Source organism: Oenanthe melanoleuca, chromosome 2 (assembly GCF_029582105.1).
Source record: "Oenanthe melanoleuca isolate GR-GAL-2019-014 chromosome 2, OMel1.0, whole genome shotgun sequence".
Classification (NCBI taxonomy): Eukaryota; Metazoa; Chordata; class Aves; order Passeriformes; family Muscicapidae; genus Oenanthe; species Oenanthe melanoleuca.
The window spans coordinates 64,249,573-64,271,152 of record NC_079335.1 but is presented as its reverse complement, the minus strand read 5'-3'; the positions used below and the strand labels follow the sequence as shown (position 1 = coordinate 64,271,152).

The window sequence follows — 21,580 nt, the reverse complement described above, 5'->3', positions numbered from 1 at the left end:
TCAAAGTACCCTCACTTCTTCTGTGAAAGTACTACTGTCAAAACCCCCAAAGCCCCAACTTTCCTCCAAAGTTCGATGTCATATATTCAGAGAAGCAAAGCTTCACATTTTTTACATCCCTTTTTCCGTCTTTGAAATGTTCTCCCAGCTGCCCTTGTATTGTCAGCTCCCATTAACTCTTCTGGAGCATCCAGAAATATTCTCCCACTATCTCCCAAAGGGCAGGGCGGAAAGATAACATTTGTACTGTGAAGGACCTTAGGTTGCCTTTATATACCAGCAGTTAGGAATGTTCTTGTCCATAACATAACACAACACATTTTCTTTTGAGTACAGAAAAATTCAAGGAAAACAGGAAGGTGGAAATGAGTTTTCTGCATCTTGATTTTCCTGGTTTTTCTTTCAACCTTTCAGTCAACTTCGCCCACCTTCAATATCACTTTGTTCTTATTTCTTAATTACCATGACTTGTCTCTTCATTGTTATTGTCATTTCCATATTTCTACTGCCTGAACAAGCCAGGTGTGGTATTTAGCCCTCTGTTCAATACTTCTGTTAACTTGTGTGATCAAGTTACTGAACAAATAAAAGAATGAGCACTTCAGCTTGCTTCCTCTGACTCAATCTCTGACTACTTGTTTTCTTTGCTCATATCTGTTGCATGTGTTCTTACTGCTCACTCAGCTAGTAGCTACTTCTATTATGTACATCCTAAGCACAGTATTCTCCATTGTTTAGATACCTAATTTCTCTTTATTGGAAGATAATGGTTAATATTTCTTTTTTATTAATGAAAGGCCATACACTTACACCAACTTTGTTATAGCTTCATCATTTTGGTTGAAGCTTTTTCTGCTGCTCAAGGTAACAAAATTACTGGTCTTTGAGAAACTACAGCATTCACATGATTAACAACAGACACTAAACTGACCAGGTAATAGCTCTGATAGGTCCACTCTTTTTCAGTATGCCCTGTCACAACATGCATCTGGCAAATCATATCACCTTAGAACTGGAGCTCACACACAATCCCCACAGGGCAGCTGAACACACTTTAGGCAAGGCTATTGAAACTGAACAATCCCTTTATTACAACTGAATAATCTCTAATGGCTTCTCCCAGAAACCCTAAGCAGGATATCAAATATGAGCAGGGAGGCTATCTGGAATGCAGGCATTGGAATGTGATAGAGCACCCAGGATAGACTGAAATATTAACATGCAGCTCTCTAGTATTCTGTTTTCTCACAGTTGAGCGCTTGCTTCTGTGTCTCATTTACAGCACAGTATGCCAGTTTTGCTCACTGGCTTTTCAAAACACTATCTGCCTTCTTCAGAAATAACAAGTGAATTTAGTTTCCCAGTACTGCTGCTACAGATCATCCCTCTCCTGATTGTGCTGACAGCAAACTGTGTAACACAGCAAACAAGGTAAAGAATCCTATTTTAGATATTCCATACCAGGAGTCTGACTGTAGCTGTATTTATTACTATTCCCTCTATTCTTTAGTTATGTCAAAGTGTGGAGTGAAAGGACAATTCTGGCTGATTTCTGTTGTAACAAAAGGGATTCAGCCTTCTGGCAAGCTAAAGTTTACTTCAGGTTTTTGCTTCTGATTTTCAAGAAGAGGATCACTTCTAGAATGTTGAAGCTTGAACTTGTTTAGGCAATTTTAGAAACTGAGGGGTGTAGACAGGTGCAACTCCAAAAGTTAACACTCAGCTTCCTTAAACTTGAAGCGAGTGCTCTTCATCTCATGACCACCTTTGTCACCAGCTCTGCTTCCACTTCAGCAAGGAACAGGCAGGGCACCCTTCAAACAACTCCCTTGTCAGCCACACAGTCCTGACTCTCTTCCAGAGACTGCACTCCTGCTGCAATGATCACGAGTCACAGCAGCACGGATGGACAAGCTCTGCTCACTGAGCACTCTAATGGTGCACAGGCAGCTGCAGATCCTGACATTTTTATGCCCTCTGATGATCCAAGATTGCCCCCACATCTAGTCATAATGCTAATTCCTGCATTATTCATTAACCTGTTAATAAATAGAATTTGTCTTTTTAAGTTAACTTTCTGTGATCAAATGGATTTGATTTCAGTGCATTTCAGGCATTTTCTTTGTAAGATGAGACAGAAATGCTGGATTTAACTGTTGGCTTTCTGTGTCTAAACCCCCTTACTCTCATTCTCATAGGGTGTTTAGCTCTCCAAGATAACCCACAGTCAGAATTCTTGTCATCCAGCCTCTCCTAAAGAAAGGACAAGTTCTCATCCTTCATCTGTCTCTAACATCAATATGTTCATTTCTAAAGCTGACAGAAAACTGCTCTTATGAACTCAAATTGTCTCACTTTCATCTTAAAAATCACCATCTACTTTCCTGTCTCAGTTACTGATGCTACTCAACTTGTCCTTAGTTTTTTCCAACTGGGTAGTGGCAAAATTTAAAAAAATCCATAATATGTTCTTATAGAATTTCTGCTCTAAAGTGGCCTTTTGAAAATCCACTTCCTCCTTTTCAAACCAGGTCACATACACTTTGATTTCACTTTCAACATAATAACTTCCTATAGTGCTCTGTACTAGAATAAAAAGCAAAAATTTATTCTAGCTTCTTGCAGAGAATTTAGACAAAGGACCATGATCAGATGATCAGTACAAGTCTGACTTCGGGCATTCTAACTACTTACAATGTATCAAAATCTTTCCATGGCAAGACAAGAAATATTTTAAAATTAGATAAATACATACCTCATTAGCAAAGCAGCCTTTGCCACCATGCTACATTATGCTAAAGTTATGAAGTTTGAAATGCAATGGCAACTGAAGATTCATACTACTAGATCCTTTAAAAAAATGTGGACCTGTTTTACAACTTGACAAGTGCAGTATATATGCAGAAATGATAGTTCACCACTTACTGATGTTTGCACCATCATAGCTCTCTGGTCTCGCATTTTCCGTACAATATCCAGTGGATAAACAGGTTGGTTCCTTTCAATTAAGCACATGGCTGTTTCCATAGTGACCAACACACCAGTGCGACCGATTCCTGCACTGTGAAATGTAACAGGAAAATAGTCTAGAAAATTAGGTTTTTGCAATGCACCAAATTCATATCACAGTCTTAATAGTAGGACAGCATTGGAAATTACAGTAGACCCTAGTAAATTCAAAGAGAGTGCAAAGTTTATTGTTACAGCAACTTCAGTAAAATTTTCTGGTAATTACTAAAAAGAATTTTTTTTTAATATAAATAAAACTAAAACCTTATCTAAAGTAAATGCATTTTTAAACAATTAAACTGCTCAAACTGAACTGGTTTGGTATTTTTGTCTTAAAAAAGGTAAGATCTAAATGACTGCTTTTATGTCATGCACACTTAAACAGCAGGAAAAGAATTTTTGCAGTACCATTCAAAATGAGATCACAACAGTGGTAGAGGATAAAAACCAGAGAACAAATTAAATAGCAGATTATCAGATCTGTGATAATTATGTGACTAAGCCATTTCACCAAAAGGTTGCAGGAGAAAGGGAGACAAAGTAAACTCATCCTTTAGATACAACATCAGTGTTTCTGTTGTCAGCAGTAAATGATAATATTGCAGTTTAACATTTTCATCTAATTCAAGGAATCTCCTGTCTTGGGGACAAATTTTTCTCATCAAATGCTTATTCTAGGGCTGAAGCAGATCTATAATCAGAGTTTTAAAACACAAGTACCTGCAGTGAACAAGAACTGGCTCATCCTTCACTCTCTTTGGCCTCATAAAGGTCACAAACTCCAAGAAGTCCATGGAGTCATCAGGAACGCCATGATCAGGCCAAGCTACGTACTGGAGATGGGTGACGGTGTGCTGTTGTTCTGTCTAAAATACAGTAAAGTTTTCAAAAGATGGCCACTGTTATGACTCCTGTACCAATGTTTACTAGATAAAAGTCGTATTTTTCACAGCAAGTGTTTTCTGCAGATGCAGTAAGAGGTAGGTGGTCTAGAAAACGTTTGCAAACTTACATATATAGGTATAATAAAGTCACCAACAACACTTGCTAAATTTGTTTTCTGTTAGAAAACAGTATATATACATATATATTGTTCATACATACATGCTCATTGTACATATATGAATGACATCTGTATGATCCACAGGAGGATACTTTTCTGTATGGAAGCAATATAATTAGTTAAAAGATTCTGTTGCACAAAGAGTTCTTTTTTTTAATCAATTATACATAAAACCCCCTACGGTTTTACAGAAGTTCTTTCAGTTTAGCCTTTTGTTAACTTTGATTATGAAATCACTTAATCATCTCTGCATTCAGTTGGGCTGAACTGATGTTACAGATGTAACTGATGGTTAGGGTGGGAAGGAAAAGACCTAAAATGCTCGTGAGCTCTGCTGCATGATGCAGCGAGGATCTGAACTTTTACAAACTGAGACAAGTCTTCATGTTCCTTTACTCCTTCCACACGTTTTGCAATATTTAAGCTGCATATTTTTGCATATTTTACCTGCATTTAATTTATGCCCATTACCAGACTTAACATTTGGCACTCTTCTGAAATAAAACTCTCCTTTATGACTGGATTAGTCTATAAAATCTGGCCTTTCCCTAGTGGTCCACACAGGAATGTTTTTGTGATGCTAGTGACTTTAAAAGGTTTTTTCCTTTTCCTCTTAGGCTCACAACTGCTGAAATATAGGACCTGTTTTTTTAAATGTCTTCAACTGCTTGTTTTCTTCTCCCACTTGAGGATGTTCCACTCCTAGGAAACAGGCTAGTAGGACACAAAAATGGAATAACTACTACCTATGTACTAAGTAGCACCATAGGGAACACATTTACTCCAGTTAAAGCAATTGCAGAAATTTACAATTGCCCACAGGGACAAAAAAATGACACAGCTCATACTTGGCTTCTTAAAAGCAGAGCCTGAGCAATCAACAATTAAAAGGTCCAGCATAAGGCCCACATTGACAACATAATCTAACATTAATGACCAAGCTCACTGTAATACAAATTACATCAGCATCTACCATCCACATCATCAAAAGATGCACAATGACCAGGATCTCTGCATGAAAAAGCATGCAAGGCCTTGTGCTACCCAGCTCTACTGAGTAGAAAAAGTTGACCTTGATCAAATGATTACCATTCACATTTTTCTGAAATGCCACAGATTCAAAAAAAAAAAAACAAACCAAACAAAAACACATCTAGAAAATGTCATTAAAAAGTCCTCCATTGAAAATCTGCACATGCTTCATCAGAACCTCATCATAAAGGAAATGAGATAAAGGAGCAATTACATGTAACAGTTTGTGCTAATTCTCTTAAATCAGAGACATTTGAATTACAGTATCGTGGTAAAACAGAGACTTGATTAATTTGAAATTATCCAAGACTGAGCATCCACTTGCCTTCCATGTGCTTCAAGAATTTAAAGCTACACAGCATGGATAAGGCACACCTGAGAAATACTAAGAGTGATCTGCAGAAGCAAAAAATCGTTTTATAAGCTCAGAACAAAGGAAAGAGCTGACTTAATTTTTACTTATCAGTACTTCAGGCTCAAACAGAGTGAGCTGCATTTGGTTAAATAGTTTACAGACTTAAGTACAAAAAGTACATTACATAAGACTTATTCAGAGTGAGAATACACTAAGAACATGCTCTTAGTCCTCAAAGCTGCTGCTTTTGGTATAAGCATCTTCAATTTCTGTTATGTGCCTTAGAGACCAATATAGGTGTTTGCTAATTATTCCAGGTATGCCTCAAGCCTCAGTGCAGCCTTCCAATTATTTGTACTTTAACATGATCAGTTTTGATTCTTTTTTTGAGCTCTTCTGAAATGATTAAAAATGCTGAAACTTGACTATTCTGCCACTTGCTTTCCAAAATGCACAAATATTTTAAAACACTTTGTTTTTTTATCAATTTAAACCTAATGTAAACAGTAAATATATTCGTTTATGTTTGAATTAGTTTTTCTAAGTCTAAGATTTTATGTCTCATGCAGAAAATGTCAAAGCAGACTCTGATAAAGTCCAGATTTTTAAAGCTATTTTTAGCGGGGTTTTGGGCTTTTTTTAAAACATAATATTTTCAAGTCTAGTGAAAGTCAGTTTTTAAATACAGAAAATGTCAGCCAAACAACACCCCACATGGAAATGTCTTACATTAAAAACCATCCCAGTTACTAAAATCTAGCACTTGTAGATTAAAAAAAATGCTAGAATTTAGTTACTGGTTCCCTAGTTAGCCCTACAGTACATGTTCTGTTAGCAACACTTGTTTTTAAACACTATTCCTCTCAGATCTTGCTCCTTTATACAAACCTGATAATGGAAAATAAGAGGTAACTTCTCGTATTCAAGTTATTATCAAACCATTATTCTCTGCAACTCAGTTTAAGTATTTTCCACAGTTTTTTCTTTTTGCACTGAGGTTTTCAATGACAGTCATCCTAATGACTGATAAATGTATAATTCTTTCTTCACAAAAATCTGACTTTATTAGTCCTGTTTTATGACCCTTAGAGAAAGTGAGACAGCAACAGCTGCTTATGGTTTGACTGCAATTTTTGCTTAACTTGACCTTGTACACCTTGCTATTCCATAATTATTAAGTGGTTTTTTTTTTTTTTTTTTGCACTCATGTGGATTGATTTCAGTGGAATTAAAGTATTTGGTATTTCTCCAAATCAGTTTAAAAATTATTCAAAAAAATTAGCCTAAACAACAGACTCCTGCAAGACTTCAGGATTATGTAATTTTCCCAGTTTATCATCAGCCCTTTGGCCAACATTTATGTTCTTCATGGCATTGATCCACATTTACTTAGTAAGGAGCCACAGAATTCTAAGACATCATGTTTGTCCCCAGCTGTTTGTTATTGTGCTTCTTTGCTGCCATTACAGCAAAGCTGTTCAGCAAAAAAATCTGCAACAAAACTGTCTACTTGTCCCTACTCCTCCTGGGCAAATTCAGGATATCTAACTGCAGCAGCAGCTTCAATGTGGTTAAGCTAACATCCTAGATTTTGCTCAGAAGCACGTAATTTTTTCCAGTCAGTCTACTATTGGGGCTGAAACTCCTGACAAAGAATAGAGCTGTCACAGGTAATGCTTCAAATGGCTGCTCTAACACTTGCAATACAGCTGTACTGTCAAGACCTTCAGCCACAAAAATATCCATTCTTCATCCTTCTGCAGTTTGCAGCCTTGATTATTATAATTACATCAAAAGGCAAATTTCCTTGTTTTCATTCTCCTTAAATGATAGACTCTTCCTGATTAATAAAAGATTTGTGTTCTCTTCTGAAAAGCAACACACAGAACTTAGAATCCTAACAGTCATACAGAATGTAGGAAATTTAAACTTGAAGTGTCAACCTTAATTCTTATGTTAAAGACCAAGCAATTGATTTTGCATTTCAAGGTTTCAGTTAATGTCCCTTTTTGCAGAGGTTATAACAATCTTCAACAATGAGACAAAAAAAAAACCAAACAAACCACAATGTAGGACTACATTAACCCTGAAATGGTCTTTTTATCTTCTAAGCAGGAAAAGGTTTGCTCTTTGCCAGTGAGCTTCACAAACATATCTTGAAAGCTGAGTCTGAATAATCAGGGTTAAAGCCCAGTTCCTAAAGAGTAGGTACTCTGGCAAGTGGCATTTGGCATTTCTTGGACTTGTTCACACATTATTATGCTGCTGTACACACTTGCCATAACACTTCTGACTTACTTTTGTTGACTCTTCATGTTTCAAAACCAGTGAGATTTAATAGCCAATCATATATTGCAAGGCATTTATCTTAAAGGGAATGGAACACAAACTTGTTTCAGGCTTCTTATGCTATTTTGTCAAGAATTATAAAGAAATACGTATCTCAATTGACAAAATAGTGCACTGTGTGATGAATTCTGCACTCTTATGACATAATTTCTTTCCTTTGCCTGTTTGTTCTGAAGCTTTTTTTTTTTAATAAAAAGCCTCAACCAACTCCCCAAACCCCTAAACTTAGTGCTACAGTATAGCTTTCAATCTTGGTCTTGAAAAGAAAGGGTGGGAAATTAAACCTTTCTTCATTTTATGAGACTTCAAAAGGTTACAAATAAATAATTTGAGTGACAAGGACTAAACTTTGGGTACAGCTGCAGCACTACTTTTATGAGGTTAATTTTTTCTGTGCTGACATTCAAGCTTGTAAATTATAGAGAAGAGTTAAATACACAATAAATATATTATATCATTATATGACAATACACAATATTGTATATTGTCATATAATGATATTACATTATACATGGCCAAAATACAGAAACAAATATCATGCTGCTCCCTGACTGGGTGGTTTCTCATATCTAGAAACAGAAGTACTGTAAATTGTCTTAACTGAAAAACCTTTAAGTACTGACATCTGACATGTTTATGACTGCAAAGGAAAACTTAATCACATTAAAACGAATTTGGATGTATTATCAAGTGAGACTTTTCCTGGCTTGCTACTTACTATTACTACTAGCAATTCTGGTAACAGTAAAAGCTACTTAATTATGGAGAAGTTTAAAATACTGACTGCAAATTAGCCTTTGGTCAGTATAAGTGATTTCTTACATATCTTATGATAGCATAAACTTTTCATCTTTTTAGAAAACACCTGTGGCCACAGAATTTTGGAAAAGAGATGAAGAAGGGAAACATATGACAAATGCAGGTCAACTTAGAAACAAAAACCAAACTTCAACCCCTACAATTCAGGTTGTGAGAAGTCTAGATGTGACCTGAGCACAGGTTTCACAACACAAGATAATATGCTGTGTTTTGCCTTTGCTTTGCTTTCTAACACCCTAGACATTAGCATGAAAGTATTGAGTTATGGAATATAACTATTTTTCATAAATTGAACACATTTCAATTGAGATATATATGGACTTTTTTTCGTTTTTTAAAATCTGACTAAACACAATGAAAAGGAACTGGTGAGATTCTGCATCTTCTCTCAAAACAACTTTATTATGTTTCACTTCTTTATTAGCTGTTTCAGCTGCATGTGTTATTAACCAAGTGACCCACCCATATTTCATCCTTGAAAGAGAAGAATTACTTGGGAAAAAAAACTCTCATTATAAATCAAAGTACTTAAGAAGAGTGAGCAATTGCAAAACTGTTTAAAGAAAAGCAATAAACTTCCTTATGATGCTTATTGCAGTACCTGCACAGCATAATGTTTTATAGAACTTCAAAAAATGTATCTTTGAAGAAGCTCTAAAGAAATAATCATACAATGTTGATCCATATAATATACACATTCTATTTCAAAAAAATGTGCATGCATGTGTGTCTACAAACACGCATCATATCCACACACAGAGATATACATTGTTAAACACACAGCTTTATTTACAAATGTATTCATTTAGCTTGTTTGGGGATAATTAAAGGCAAGGTGCATTTACCTCAACGTTTGTAATGACCATTTCTCTGACAACATAAGCAATCGTGCAGTCTTCAGAGTGGCACCTGACACGGAAGCAGCCATATTCCATTACATCTGGTGGGTCAGGCCAATACTGATGACATTTGGTCTGTAAGGAAAATTAGGCTCACGTCAAGACTGTTGTATACAAGCTCTTCCATTTCCAGCCTTCCTTCCTGTGCTGTGGTTCAGGGAATTCAAGGAGCAGTACAAAATCAATTTCAGTTATCTGGTGAGATTTTTTTTCCCATCCAAATTGAAAAATAGCAGGAAAAAAATAGGCTAAGTTCTCCATAAACTTCTGTTTCAGGGATTTAGAATAAATATTCAGGTTAATTGGATGCGTGATGCTTTGTCTGCTGCTTATCTGTAATTGCTAGAATGACTTCTCAAGGCATAATGTGGGAGAATAAAGATGGATTTATTCTATCTTAAGAAAAGTGCAGTGGTTAAATTTGAAACTAATTTTAGCCATCTAATAGTAGGTTACAACAACGGCAAAGCCACTCTCTTCTTGCAAATGAACAATGAAAGGACAAGAGGCAACTGTAAAGAAACAACAAGGGAAATTCTGACTAGATTTTCGCAAAAAAATTCCACAAAGAAGGACAAGCACAGAAATAAGAAGCCTTAATCCATTCTCATATGAAATCTCCACCTGTGGAAGTAATTAAAACTTGATGTGACACTGCAACCTGCACAAAGTTCAAAGTTGTTTTTGCCTGTAACTTTTAAATTGATACAGAGGAGCACGAGCTGAAATCTTTGAAAAGTTGATTTTTTAATTTTACTTTTAATAGAGCTCAATTTTCAGAGTCTTGAAATCCAAATTATAACCATTATGCCTGAAAGTTTTACTGTGGTAATTTATCTTAACTTTTCCCTTCAAATTTAAGCCAAAATAACGTACCCATTTCTGAAAAAATGAATATTACTGTGGAGAAAAAAAAAAAATCCTATCATACAAATCTTAACACCATTGGAAAAAGATAGTCTGGAATGTAAAACCTCCAGGGACTAGGAAAACATTTGGCATTTGCCAATGGGGATATTCTTGATATGAATATACATCTTTTTCTATGTCTGAAGTTCACCCACAAACTGGGCAAATCTAAATAATTTCTGAAAGCAAACAAAACTCATAAAGTGTCTGTGTGCAAAGGTACCAGCAGGATGATTACAAGCTATCAACAACTGCCTTGAAGTTTCCAACTGACCGTATGAACTCCAGGCTAATACTTATCTGTGTTTCTCCTCAATAAAAGGAAATGAATTCACCAATACAATCAAAAGATGAAGGGAGCATTTTTATATCAGGTGATGTTCAATAATGTCTGCTTCCATGAGCAGCTACATAATGTAACCTTGGTTAGAACTTAATTGTTGTTTAACTGTACTTATTTCCATCTGAATCTTTATGCTGTTTAAGACCTAAATTACTCACTCTCTTGCTTTCTAAAAATACTGGGTTTTGACTGGGATGCCAGATAAATTTGATAATGTAGGGCAGATCACATATGAAATACAGATAAAGGTTACAGTGAGGGCATAAAGGAGTCACCACCTTCTACACCTCTTAAATATTCCAGCTTCTAAAACTTCTAAACCAATACCTTCCCATTTAATCTAAAAACTTAATCTTTAAAACTACAAAGGACAAATTAAATCAAAATATACCAGATTTTCACTGTGCTATTCCAAAATTCAAGGAGAGACAGAATTTATCTAAACATAATTGAAAGAACTATCAGAGCAATTCTAGGAAGGAACCTGAAATGTAAATAAAAATGAGCAAGCCAAATTCTGACTACTAGTAAATACCACAATGGCAGACTCCTTTATACAGCTAGACTCCAAGGTTTCCTCAGCCCACTCAATGCTTCCAGAAATTTGCTGAATCTTTTGGAGGGAAACTGCCACATGGAGGCCAATACTCAGGGAGAAAAACGACAGCACATAGTACTTGTCTGATCAGCACAATAGAGCAAATGCAGTGATTTCTGTTTATCAGGCAGCTGGTTTGTCTGCAAAGCAGCATAACAAAAAGCAAGTTGAGGACTATCTGCTCTAAGTAATTCAGAAAGCCTGGCCATCAGAAGAATGATTCAACAGAATAAGTTGGCATCTTTCATGGTTATTTAACCATAACAAGGGAAACAAGTTCAAAGGTAGGACACATTTCTTCAGCATACCAAGGACCTGGGCACTTACCCGTCCTCGTTCAGTGAGAGTTGTTAACATGACGATCAGTGACAATTTGTGATCCCAGACTACTTGCCAGAAGTGTGCACATGTGTGTGGAAGAGGCCCCTGAGTAGCAATGTACCGGTTCACAATGCCAGCAGAAGGAATTTCCATCTACAGAGGGAAAGAAAAATCCTAAGTTTGTTCTCACTAGTGAAAATGTATTTGAAAACTTGAAACTGCAAAGCTTTCTAAATTTTCTTTAATATTTAGTAAGGAATGGTGGCAGGGTATATACACCAAAGGTGTAGCAAAAGCTGTTTACTGCCTGATACCAAACACAGGAAGTTAATTGATTCTTATTTAGGTGCTTAACTTATGTATCTGACAGAAACATATACACATTTCCCCCTCTTTTCCCTGACTCCCAGCCTACACTTGATTGATAAGGGAAATCAAGGCTCTAGTTTATCTTCTGAATCCTTCATAGCATAGCTGGTAGGTGATAAGTGGTTCTAGAGGGAAAAAAACCTTAGTTTTATGGAGACCACCTCAGCATTTGAAGTATATGGGAAAAAACCCCAATTTTTACTGATTAAAGACTCTACACATACCACAGTGTATCACTACATGGTAGCACCCATTGTGTATTTAGGGTAGTCACCTTTTTTAGGTTATGAAATTTTATATCTTTAGCATTTACAAATCTCACCAAATTAAAACAAAATATCCTTATTCCCCAAAAAAGCCCAATTTTGTCTGCTTTAGTAATATAGAAAGTGGAGGTCTCTCTATGACTTACATTCACATAATTTGCATTAATGTAATCTTCATCTCCTTGCAATATTATTCTTGTGGCATCATCTGCACACACACAAGAAAGAGGGAATAAAATTAGCAATTAAGAGACACACTTCCCCTCTATTATGTTAAAAAAAAACCACTGAGGACTTGCAGAAACACAAACAGCAGAATACAAACATTATAAATTACCTTTTAGAAAGTAAATCGACCAATAATGACTTCAATTACATAATGAAATCTTTAATCAGCAAGTTCAATACAGCAGTTTTAGAAAGCAAAATATGCAGAAACTGTACTTAAAACTCACAAGGTAGAACATCTTTGTATCTATTCTTGTCCATATTCTGAGGTACCTTTGCACATGTAACAGCCAATCCTGGTTTCTTTCTATAAAGTTGCTGCAAAATAGAATTAAAAATTATAGTATTTTGAGGAATGTGGTTATGCTATACACACACTAATTACATTCACACAAAAATACATAGACAAAAAAATTTCAGATTTTCTCTAATGTTTTCCTATCCTTCTGCAAAATTCACTTGAGAGGTTTTTCTATGTAACATGATAAGAATTTCTATTATTGATAGTCCATCAGGACAGTTAGAAGAATTTCTAGGAAAAAAACAAAAAACAGAAACAGCAAGTGAGCATTATAGATATAAACTGTTGCTCTGCAAGTTTGCCTGCTGCTTTTAAAACTGCAGACCAGAAGGACAACAGTGGTTAAGGGTGGAACAAGGGAGCATCAAATGGCATCAGAACAGAAAAATAGCTGCAGACTTTTCTCTGGAATCAACTATAATACAAAAATTTCAGAAAAAAAATTATTCTCTGGACTAAACCTATCCATTTCAATCCTGCAAATACCTAAAAAACCAAAACTTCAATGTATCACAATCTCTTAACATGTGACTTCTTTGCTTTTGGGCAGACTTTATTTAGAATAAATGTAAACATACAAAATGAGGTATATATGATGTATGATAACCAACATTTTGAAGCTGGTGTTAGGTTGGAATCTATGATCTTGAAGATTTTTTCAAGCCCTCATGATTTTTGCTTCTATGTACATCAAACAAGCAAAAAAAAAGTACAGAGGGGGAAAAAATAACAACGAAAAAACCAAACAAACCCACAATAACTGTAATTATGTAATTATTCAACTATAGCTTTTGAACATTAAATATAAATGAAAGCACCTTACAACTGAGTTATTAATCTGGCTGTGGCAGAGTTTTACATCCTTTACTGAACACATACCAAAGAGCTCATTATATCTTAAATGTTTAATGACGATTTTGAACATTGATCCATATATAAAATGGAATAAAACAAATAGAAGGCTACACAAATTTATCCTACTGAGATTTGCTGGACCTTAAAACTCTGAATCACAGCTCACTGCACTTTTCAACTTATACAACATAAACAAGCCATGTGAAAAGAGAAATTGATAATATATGTAATGGAAAAGCTTCTATCTGTTATAAGTCAAGTTCCACTTTACTAGAGCCAGGTTAAAATTCCTGCCTTTTTTAAGACAAGGAAGAATAATTTTAAGTCAAGTAACCAGCTTCATTGTTGCAAACAGTAATTTGCTATTGACAGACTTCGTAAATTCTGATGAAATGGAGGAAGATATTCTGGAAAAACTTGATTATTCACAGTCTAATGACTAATTATTTACTATTTTACTAAAGGGAATGAAGAGTTTGATGAGGAGACACTGCCATTGCCTCTGCTTCTCAAGATCACTAAATAATGAACTAAAAGCAAGAAGGCCTAGTTTATTAGATTTCAAAAAGCTTTTGCATTTTTTTCTGTAAAATCCCTTTATAAACAGTGCCATAAAAAAGGATAAAATACAGGATCAAATATGCTAGGAATATCATAATATCATATATCATAATATTATAAAGGATCAAATATCCTATGAAGTTCCTGCCAGGAAATTTGTGCACAAAATTACTCAGCAAATTTGACAATTAAATAAGTATTGAAAGGTCAGTTCACATTTTTGAGCTACTGCTTCAATAGGCAACAGATTCATTGTAATTGCTGCACTGCATCCAGTACTGTGGATTTTGGAAGGCAGGTATGAACTATTGTCTACAATTCCTTAAAACCAGGGGAATTTTAATTCTCAGAAATCATGGAAAGAAAGGAAACCTCATATAAAGAGTGGTTATACAATAAACAATACCACAACTCTTCAGCCACTACCATTAAATTTTCCAGCTTTAAAAAAAAAAAAAACAGTGAAGGAAAAGAATATCAAAAGGGGGAAAAACTTTATTGATGTTCTAAGTTTTGAGTGACAGAAGGGGTTACTCCAGAACTCAATGACAATTTTATAAATCATAAGAAACTAGGGTTTATCCAGAGCTACTATAACAACAGTAAAGCAACCACAAACATACATACTGTACTCCTTTGTCATTAGAGAAGCAGATGAATTATCCTTTGGAATTTCTTACACTAATACTGAAAGAATTAATTTAATAAAATATAAAACATTTTATTAGTTTTCTATGACCTTTGTTGGAACACATAGAAGAACATAGAAAAAAAAAAACAAACAAAGTAAAAGACTGACCTCTGCCAAAATTCTACTACTCAATAAAACAACTGCAAAAAATACTAATTTAGTGAACTTTGGGTAGTTGATCCAGAAACATATTAATTCAAACACATTTTTCTCAGCAGATGGAATTTCGTGTAACACTTAAAACTCATTCTTCCCTATTCTGAGTAGTGAAGTGTGAAACTGAAGTCAAATTGTTGCTTTCTTGAGATAAGATTGAACAGGAAGAATGAGATTTGCAACTAATTACAACCCCTCCATTACTTGCTGGTTACAGCTATTGTTCTATGCTAACAGCATTACAGAGTTGAGTATCACCCACCTCAAATTGAATAAGGACAGTCCCGCTTTCTAGTCCTCTTCTTAGCTGCTCCATAGACTCCTCCAGTGTATCACCACCATATTCAGAACAGACAGGAAGAATAGATTCTGGCAGAGTGTGGGAATCAGCTTCATCTTCTGATTTGGGCTCCACAAACTGTTTAACTACTGAAAGATGCGTACAAAATTATAATCCATTACAAAGAGCATTAATGTGTTTTGAACAGATTTAAAAATTTACCAGCTTGAAATAACAACAGAGTTTGCAAAACCTCAGAAAAGCAAATGGCAACACATCTAATCACATTCCTTTTTGTACTATATTACTGTAGAAACTATAAAGAGTAAAATGTCTCTATGACCTTTCTGAAAGAAAAACTCCAAATGCCTGTTTATGAAGGCAAATAACTTGAATTCCTAACACAAGGAGGTTTTCACAACCTTGTCTTACAAAATGTACTGCTAAATAGGCTACTGAAACACAACACCCACCAGGGTAAAAAACAATGGAGTTTTACCTAAAGAAGTGTAGATCATAACTAGTGGAATTTCTACGAGAAAATTCTATAAGTTTGCATCTCCAACAGCAAAACAAATGCAAAAATCCCTTCATCACACTCCTTTGCCATTAGAGAAGACAGAGAATTGTCTTTTGCAATTTCTTATGCTAACATTGAAGGAACTAACTAAAGTTACAAAGAATTATTAGTCCATTTTCTGCAACATTCCTTGCTATTGAAGAACATGGCAAACATTAATGAAGTAATCTGCACAGCGGTTCTGTCCCTATGAAATGTATTGTATCACCAGACATGTCCAGCTGTGGTTATTCTCTGCAGTGATGGGAACAGTTCATACCTGCCAAACTGCAGACAATGGGGAGCTGGTTATGCTCATGCCCATAAAAAATGACTTGTATGGGGCCACAGGTTATCTTTAGATAAAAGCAGATTTCTCTTATCTGCAAGTTGGAAAGGGACTAGAAAATTAAAGGAAAACTAAATGCTGCATAAAGAGAGCAGAAAACAAAATAAAGACCCCATCTGTCTTCTTAGAAACATAAGAAATTTTAAATGAAACCAATGTTACATAAGTACATATCACTTAGGCTGTTTCATTCCCTCCTGTTTCCTAGTAATGCATAATCCCTTCAGATTTTTATATCTTCATGCAATCAAAAACTCTGTGTAATTGTGTGTGCTAATGTTTTACCATACCTTTTAAGGAAAGCAAATAACAAATTAAGAGTTTGACATCATCTGAAAGCTCTTGGGATCTACAGGTGTTTAAATATGGAGCAAGCAAAGCCAAGCTGGATGAGTTCCCCATTTTTAAACATACAGGCTTTAGATTCTGCATGTATCAAAGACTGTCCTCTCTTTGCAGGCAACAGCTCTGCAAGCAACCAGCACAAATTTATCTCAGAATTGTCACAAAATGTCTCCTATGAGAATGAGGTGAGGAGCAGCTTATTTGACTTGTTTCATCACATAATTGTGCAGGGGAACAGCCCATGAATTTTTGTGAGTCTGCAGCTGGGGGGGTTTAAAATTATGCTTTATTTACAACAACACCCCTTATCCACCAAACAAACTCTTTCAAGAGACTATTTATTCTCATAGATTTTGGCCAAAAAAAGATGAAGAAATTCTAACTTGCAAGATTCATTGTTGCAGTGCTACGAATCTACATTGTTTAAACTACTTGTACTACTAACTCAAATTTAGTGAGACCTATCTTTTGCACAGACCTATTCCAAGTGCACTGAGAACATGTTTATGCAAACAGAAGAGAGTATACCACCAACATAAAAGCAACATTCTTCAAAACATTAGAAGTGAGTAAAATTAGCCCAGTTACCTTTCCTTCTGACCAAAAGTGCAAGCTCTCTTGTGTGAGATTCTCTGCTGGCTTTTATGAACATGACCACCTGGTCATGTGTGTGCTCTGAGATATCTCGGCCATTAATTAACACTATCTGATCACCTTCATTCAGCTTTGGAATGCATTTATCAGCCTGTTTCAAGACCAAAGAAACACATTAATGTCATCACAACCAGCTGTGCAAGCAGGAACATATCAGGATATTAAGTACATTGTGTAAGCAAAGTCTTCACAGTTCTCTTGACAATGTTTCATATTCTGTATCACAGGTTTTATCAACGGTTTCAGCTCTAAAGCTCTCATGCTTCAAAGCCTCTCCATGACGATTAAGGAACCGTTCAAACAGCATATTGATAGCTTTAAAAGGAATTCACATTAATCAAACTGCCACCATCAGATTGCTCTCAAAGATCTGTATTTCAGACTCCATGTCTCAATGACCACTGAATTTCTGAAGAAAGTGTTTTGGGCACATAAGATAATCCAGTTCACTTTTTACACAGTGAATACTAAGAACTCCAAACACAATTTTCCTGAAAATTATTTAAGTAACATGACATTCCGCAGGCATGCACTTTTTAAATTTTAAAGAAATCCACATACATTTCATATCTTTATTGAGTCTTGTTTAGATTTAGATAAACTGTTGGACTCCAGGGTTTGTTTGGCTTTTTTTCTGCCACAGTTCTCAGTATGCTTAGCCCTATGTCCAGCACAATGCAATTAAAGCTATGGCCAGAATATGATGATGATGATGCTACAAAGATGTCTAAGGGACAGAGCAGTTCTTGCATTAAGGAAGGCTCAGAGAGCAGGGAGTATTTAGCCTAGAAAAGAAAAGGCTCAAGAGGACTTTGCAATGTACATAAATACTTAAGGGGAAGGCAAAGATGAAGCCAAACTCTCAGCGGTGCTCAGTGACAGGATCAGAGGAAAAGGACTCAAACTGAAACACAGGAGGTTCCATTCAAACATCAGGAAACAGTTCCACTGCTGTGGTGACTGTGCACTCCAGCAGGTTGCCCAGATGTACTGTAGAGTCTCCCACCTCAGAGCACTCAAAAGCCATCTGGATATGGTCCTGGGCAAGTGACTCTAGGTGACTCTTGAACAGGATGGATTGGACAAGAGGACCTCCAGGTCCCTTCCAACCTTCTGTGCTTCTCTGATATGAATGTGTGGGATTCTGCAATCTTTGAGTGTCAAGTAATGTAACAATTTTATCTTCATTACTATCCTAATCTTTGTTTAGGAAGTCTCCAGCTACACGAAAGTGATATACAAACACTTGATTTCATTTATTGTATGAAGGAGACATAGACCTTTACTATTTTTATTTTTTCATAGGTGGTTCCTGTATTTCCTTAATAGCCAGCACAGGTTCCCTGAGCTTTATTTGACCAATATTGTTGCATTAACCATTGCTTCACAATATCATTAGGCCTACCAAACAACCATTACCAATCCCTTGTGAACAAGATATTAACATCAGATCTAATGCTGATTATGCCCTGCCCTGATGGCTATTAATATATTGATATTACCAACTAATAAATACAAGATGGAAAGGAGAAATGATAATGAAAAAAATCAATAAGATAAAAAAATGCAGGATAAACAAAAATAGAGGCAAGAATATGAAGAAAACAAATTGGGAGTCATTTGTACCAGCAAACAAAGTTAAAGAAGAGAAAACTTAAGACTACAAAACAGACAAAGAAGATGAGAAAGAAGCAAGGGAAAAGAAAGATACATGCAAGAGGAAAAAATCCCAGGCAGAAAAGCTAACCAAAATTTAAAGAAGAATAGCTGCCCCCAACTTTTTCCACAGAAATAAGGAGAGAAAATTCTGAAGGATAGGGAAGATTGACAATGATTCATAAGAAATGTAAACAGAAAAAGAATGGGAGTTAGGAACAGCCATGATGTTCTTCAACACTGATTTAACTAGGTATTCACAGTTCCCCAAGAACACCCTTGTGATATTTTGTACAATTTAAAAAGGCAAGACTAAAGATTATAACTATGAATGGCTGAATAATTTAATCACTCTTAAACATTATTAAGTTATTCTCAATGAAATATAAATATTTGAAAAGATGGGCAATATACAGACTGTATCAAGTCAGTCTAGGAGAGTCAAGATGTCAACAAGAACTTGGAAGGAATGGTTTCTGAGCTCCTATATCTGCCCATAATTTAGATTTCTTGGTTGGCTGCTGTTAGTCTTTATTACAGATGAAGACTAATATCTTTGCTCAAACAAACTTTGTAAATCAAATTATATGTTAATGCATCATCTTTCTTATTTGAATCATCTGACTATATAAAATATATCTCAAAAGAGAATTAATTCCTCCTATGCAAGCATAATTTATAGATTTTTCAGAGTCTGAGCTTTTCTAGGCAATTTATTAGGTCAAAGGCTCTCTGTCCTATTGATACACCCAATATGTCATTTTATGCTAATCACTTATTGCTCCAAGAAGTATGCATGTTTTTATGCCATGAAAAGCTCTATTAAATAAAACTATAATGACCTCTTTAGCACCTGAGATAATACTGTTTGTGAAAAGATATATGTATAGAACTTTATTTTAAAAAAACAAAACAAAACCAAACATGTAATAGATGGTTGTTCCTTCACTAAAACTACATTGCTGCTTTATTAAAGGATTTTTTTAAAAAGGAACTTTAAGATGTGTAAAGGAGAATGCTGCCTTATTTTGAGGAGTAGATTTGCTTTCTCTCCTCTACAAAAAATGCACATCTTTTTGCAGGAAAGTGGGAAAAACGTGACTTAAAAACCTGTGAAATAATCTTAGCAAATAATATTATCAAATAGATTCTCTGAAGACAATTTACAGGGTAATGAGTTAATCTAGAGCACGTTAAAATAGCAGAAATGAAGGTAAGACATAACTGAGCTAAAATAATATCAAAATGCATTCCATAGACTTAAATTTGAACTTTGAAATATCAGCTATATTTCATTAAAAAGTAAAGAACAGGGAAAAAATTTGTTTATGGAAAACAATATAATCAATGTTAATACAGCTATTTTCTAAAAATAATTATATCATTTTCCTCTTGCTATAACATGACATGATTTCCCTACCACTGCTACTGACTATATTATATTGGATAACTGTTTCCAATTTTATCTGTGATCCTGGTAACTTGTTCACGTGGTGGTTGACTATGCTAGAGAGATAATTGGTGACTCCTGTCCATGCCTATGACACCAAAGGGAGACACATCAATGAAGTGTTCAAAGTTAGAAGTCCAGTTCTTTTTCAATCCAAGAGAAAAAAATACAGATCAATACTTTCCAAAAGACCATCAGAATCTGCCCAAGGAAATGACTGCTTCTAGAGAAACATCTTTCATTCTCTGATTGCAGAATGCCCCTATTTGCCCTACGCAATTTCAGAATCTCAAATCACTCTTAAAACATTTTCTAGGTTGATGATGAAAAGTCTTAGGAACAAGACATTGTTTTCAATTCCTAGATGCAAGTTATTATTATAATTCCTACCAATTTTTTCCCAAGTAATTATTAGAGTTCATTAAGAAGTGCTATGAACCATGTAAGTCAGGCCAAAAATCATAAATGTGACAAAAAATAACTTCTCAAGCAATCTGTTTCAGCTTGATTTGCATCATGACATTTAGATATCAGTCCTGTGACTGTTTATCAAATTTCAGAAGAGTCAGAAGATTCAGAGTGCATTTTATTTTTAGGACTAATTCAGTAATATTTCCTAACAAGTCTGCACTGAAATTATTTTATGAGAGTTAGGAAATACAGTTTGTAAAAAGGCAAGTGAAAAAATTTGATACAACATTTGTCCTCACAAATTTATGTAACAATTATTTAGGTAAAAAGTTAAAAAAGATTTTATGTTCTTATTATTATTTCACAATACAACAGAAGAACTCAATGACTCTACTGATTCTTATAAACATTTTCCCTAGTCTATAAATATTTCCATAAGCAAAAAGTCTATGGTAAAATAGGAAGAGCAAACATATGCTCCCTCTCTATGCTCCCTCTCTCCTGCCAAGTACTCTCCCATCCTATAAATAATTTTAGCCCTAAGGACTTCCTCAGCCTATTGTAGTTTGCTCAGTCAATAACAAGATTTTTCCCCGAAGTATTTGTCCTTTCCTGACCGCACACAAAATTATTTTAAACAAAGCATCCTTTGTCAAGGAGTTTCACAGGTCTACTACCTTCTGCACAACAAATTACTTCACCAAACATGAAGAATCTGACCTTCACAAACTTAATTTAGTAGCCCATATTTC

At 35.1% G+C, this 21,580-nt stretch overlaps 1 protein-coding gene across 5 annotated transcripts in view; it reads right to left on the bottom strand.

The window, feature by feature from the left end:
* Positions 1 to 21,580, bottom strand: part of PTPN3 (protein tyrosine phosphatase non-receptor type 3) — a 122,212-nt gene that overhangs the window by 7,959 nt on the left and 92,673 nt on the right. For all 5 annotated transcript variants that reach the window (XM_056484333.1, XM_056484335.1, XM_056484334.1 and 2 more), the window contains 8 exons: positions 17,246 to 17,402; positions 15,387 to 15,553; positions 12,788 to 12,878; positions 12,479 to 12,540; positions 11,704 to 11,850; positions 9,473 to 9,601; positions 3,730 to 3,875; positions 2,926 to 3,061 (listed from right to left, as the gene is read on the bottom strand). In XM_056484333.1, the coding sequence (XP_056340308.1) occupies positions 2,926 to 3,061; positions 3,730 to 3,875; positions 9,473 to 9,601; positions 11,704 to 11,850; positions 12,479 to 12,540; positions 12,788 to 12,878; positions 15,387 to 15,553; positions 17,246 to 17,402 (1,035 nt within the window). The remainder of the gene's footprint in view (positions 1 to 2,925; positions 3,062 to 3,729; positions 3,876 to 9,472; positions 9,602 to 11,703; positions 11,851 to 12,478; positions 12,541 to 12,787; positions 12,879 to 15,386; positions 15,554 to 17,245; positions 17,403 to 21,580) is intronic.